We start from the raw sequence: 3,995 nt of genomic DNA on the forward strand, positions 1-3,995 counted from the left end.
ATGTAACGACGGAAATAGCGAATAGCGCTTTCAAAATCATTATACATTCACTCATACTCAACCATGCACACACACAAGCACAGTGGTTGCTGAGTATACAGTTATAGTTTATTATCGTTTAGTATTTGCTGAGATAAAATTCTATTAGAAGTTCTGCTTCTTATCGTTATATTTACATATAAATGCATCTATGTCATAAAGTATGTCCTGGAGATTTTGTTAATTGATTAATCCAGTATGATTATTATGATCAAATATATATAAAGGATTATATTTTACATTATATTAAGTAGTATTTAAGCCACTAGAAAAGTGATAACATATCCATTAATGAAAGGCGTGTTGTGATTTGATCACAAGTACACTCCCAGATATTAACGATTATATGTTAACGGTTTCTGCGAAAGAGTAGTGGGTAAAATGTTTTTATAGAAGCAGTTACACAATCACAAAACAGACACAAAGTTTATAAAAAAAAATTGCACACACTCAAAGTCGTACATATGCAGGAGAGTATGTGAATCTTTGTACAAGAATAAACATTTATTTAACAAAGTTGAAAGATATTTACAAGGTTCATCAATCACTGTTTAATCTATGGAATCACCAAATGAAGTAACCAAAATGTGGAAGACAAGTTCATGTAATATAGATATGGAAAGCACCTCTCTATCACTAAAAGCAGTAAAAGAAACCAGTCTAAATGGATATATACAGAAATGCAAACATGTAGCAATTGTATGCTATGTTCCTTCGAAATTTAACTTAGAAATCTGGAAAAAGTCTACCCTGAAAGCACGAATTTTTTATCTCTGTCTCCTTGTATTATATTTGGTTCCATCCTTTGATACATTTCGTCTTGCATGGTTCATAGTAGCAAATTTTTCATCAGAGAATAGTGGAGAGGTTTTAGCAAAACTTCTTGTTATGTTTATAAAATTATTCTCAACTGCAACTGCTCTAATCATTATCTGGAAACGAGATGATATAAATAACTTAATCTAGGAATATGAAGACTATATACCAGTACATCAGGATGATGGATTTATGGAGAAATACTACAAAATTGGAATGCGTTCTCTCAAATCTACCGCCTGTTTAAATTTTCTGTCATCTTTTGTATTTCAAATTATTTTCCCCTTAGCTTTCCGGGACCCCCTTTATTTTCTGGACGTCTTAACTTTCCCTGTATCAGGAGACAGCAATTTATATTTGCTTATGTTGACGATAAGTTTTCTAACTTCTACATTCAGCACATTTATTTTACTTCCTAGTATAACTCTAGTTGATACATTTGAATCATTCTTCATTGATGAATATAATTATTTGTCAGAGATATTCAGAAACTTCATACACGAACATCAAGGTCATCAGAAACATATGTTCGAAGAACATGCAAATCGCAGTGAAGGATTAATTGAACTAATTAACCAACATGCAAAACTTTGTCAATTATTAAATATTACAAACAAGGTATTTCAGATTGTCACTGCTGTGATAATATTGCTGTACATGATAAACCTTTGTGCGATAGCATATGAACTTTCAAATAACCTAGTCACTGCCAAAAGCTATACATTCCAAATTGTTCCTGCAGCAATGAGTGCAATATTTTGCTTATGTCGGCTCCATAAAGGAATGAAGGTTAATGTCAGTGTAAGTATTTCTTTGTAGCATTTTCTAATGAATAATTGTTTAATGATTAAATATCTTCTCTATTTTTTATAAAATATGTATATTTAACGATATTCGCAGACATGTCTGTTTTGCTGAGATGGCCGCTCAGCGACAACGAAATTTCAGCTTCGCTCTCATACTGAGGTGCATCGGTCAAGTGTTTTCTACAGTAGCCTCATGCGGACTAATCCCTTGTGCGTAAATTTAGTAGACGAAAATCTTTGTAAAAACCGTGACAAACACATTTGTATACACACACAGACAGACATACAAAGATACACAGACACACACACATACACACATATACATACATATAAATATACATACGTATGTATATATGAATATAAACTCAGATTTATATATATATATATATATATATATATATATATATATATATATATACACAAAATTATGTATATGTGTAAATATAAACATAATTGTTAGTTTTATAAATGCGTTTGTGTGTAAGAAATCGCTTGCGATCATGTTTGAATATAAGCTATTCATTGATGGATTGACGAGGAACACTAATTAATCTTTAATAGAATCATAACATTAGCTAATTATATTGAATGTATGTATAAATGACATCATCCTGATATGACAATCACGCATGAAACTCACTAATTATAAGCGCATTATATTAAAAGCTAACTGATTCTAAATGACATGCATTAAAAATATTGGAAGAATACATTAGGGCGTGGTAAACATTAGTGTATAGACAACCAGAGTTTATGTTGGATCAAAAATTATTTTCTTTATTTGCCACAGGATTTAATGTTAAACTATTATTCGGACGCTTAGTCCTACAAAATCTATGATGAGATAATTCAATTTAAGCAGATACCAATTTTTATGGCCTTATCATCTTTACCAAAAATTGTTTCAAACATGGAATTATTACATAGAAATGTGGAAGTAAGTGACTCTTACAATATAAATACCGATCAATCTAAATCAAATGCGATAAAAGATACTATTCTGAATTCATTTCTGCTAAAAATTAAAAAGCTTTCCATTATGGGACTCTTTCCTTACGGGATAAATGTAGAAATGTGGAAAGTTTCTGGATTAAAGACACAAATACTTTATATATTAATCCCATTCGTGTATTTAATTTCTATGCTTGATATTATACGTTTGCCTTGGTTTATCATAATAAACCATTCGAAGGAAAATCTCGGGTCGCTCTTTGGGAAAAGTTTTCTTCTTTTGTTGAAGACATATCCATGTATAATTTCCATAAACATGTTTTGGAACAGATTTAATATCAACAGGTTAATTCACGAGTTCGGTACCTACATTCCAATAAACCAAAATGCTAACTATATGGCTCGATATAACACCCTGGGTACATATTTTATCGTATATAACGCATGCTGTATTGTCGTGTTGACTTTTGCGGTCCACGTCATTTTACCTATGACACTGGCAGATCCGGATTTCTTCTTTGATGTCATGGCTTTCCCGATATTACGTGGGAGCGAATTATTTTTAATTAGTTTGATAATTAATTGGATGATAAATACATTGGTGACAATTCTCATTACACCAAATTATATCGTACTTGTTGGATTACAGTTAATCATGATAGATGAGTTTAAATTTTTATCACAGACACTTCAAGTCTATTTTCCGGAAAACCAAGACGACCATACAAATATATCTGCCACCCAAACTCCTTGCGTTGATATATTAGATAAGATAATTAAGCAGCATGGTAAACTTTGTCGCTTACTTAAGATTAACAACAAAGCGTCTCATGTTACAGTCGCCATTACAGTTCTTCTGTTCATTATTACTTGTTGTGTACTAGCTCATGAAATCTCCAATGGGTTAATAAATGAGAAGGGATATATAATCCAACTGATTTTTGGAATGGGAATAGCATCAGCTTGTTTCCTAATAATATCCAAAGGTCTTCAGCTCAATTTCAATGTAAGTATTTAGTTTGCTATTTTTCCGCTTCAGTTATATTAAATGCCGATTCGTTCATAAATGCTGTTTAAATTCAAGTATTAGTCGTCATTTTTTTTAGTGGTGTTAGTGTGAGTTGTTACTGCACCTCTTTACCCAGAAACTCGAGTCTGTGCGTATCACGTCAGATCGACGATGGGAAGGATGACTTCCTTTTGCAAATACCGACAGGGTACAGTAAGTGTGTCAATAGCCAGCTGGAGGAGATGTTCTCCTGGGGCTAAAAGCAACAGTAGCATTCACCCTTAGGGTCTAGTCGCATTTAAGTGGCAAATATACTTCACCTTGTCGTGCAGTTACGGTTAATACCTCTTTCAGAGATTTAACATTATATATAT

The 3,995-nt window shown here is 32.2% G+C and overlaps 1 protein-coding gene across 2 annotated transcripts in view; it reads left to right on the top strand.

The window, feature by feature from the left end:
• The first annotated feature begins 876 nt into the window (after positions 1–876).
• Positions 877–3,995, top strand: part of LOC106880487 (uncharacterized) — a 66,713-nt gene continuing 63,594 nt past the window's right edge. Inside the window, exon 1 of one of the 2 annotated variants that reach the window (XM_052969925.1) lies at positions 877–1,656. In XM_052969925.1, coding sequence (XP_052825885.1) covers positions 1,048–1,656 — 609 coding nt within the window. In that variant the 5' untranslated portion in view covers positions 877–1,047. Of the gene's footprint in view, positions 1,657–3,215; positions 3,619–3,995 lie in introns of those variants that run through there. The other variant, XM_052969926.1, reaches the window with a different exon arrangement.

The sequence above is a fragment of the Octopus bimaculoides genome, chromosome 8 (assembly GCF_001194135.2).
Source record: "Octopus bimaculoides isolate UCB-OBI-ISO-001 chromosome 8, ASM119413v2, whole genome shotgun sequence".
Taxonomy (NCBI): domain Eukaryota; kingdom Metazoa; phylum Mollusca; class Cephalopoda; order Octopoda; family Octopodidae; genus Octopus; species Octopus bimaculoides.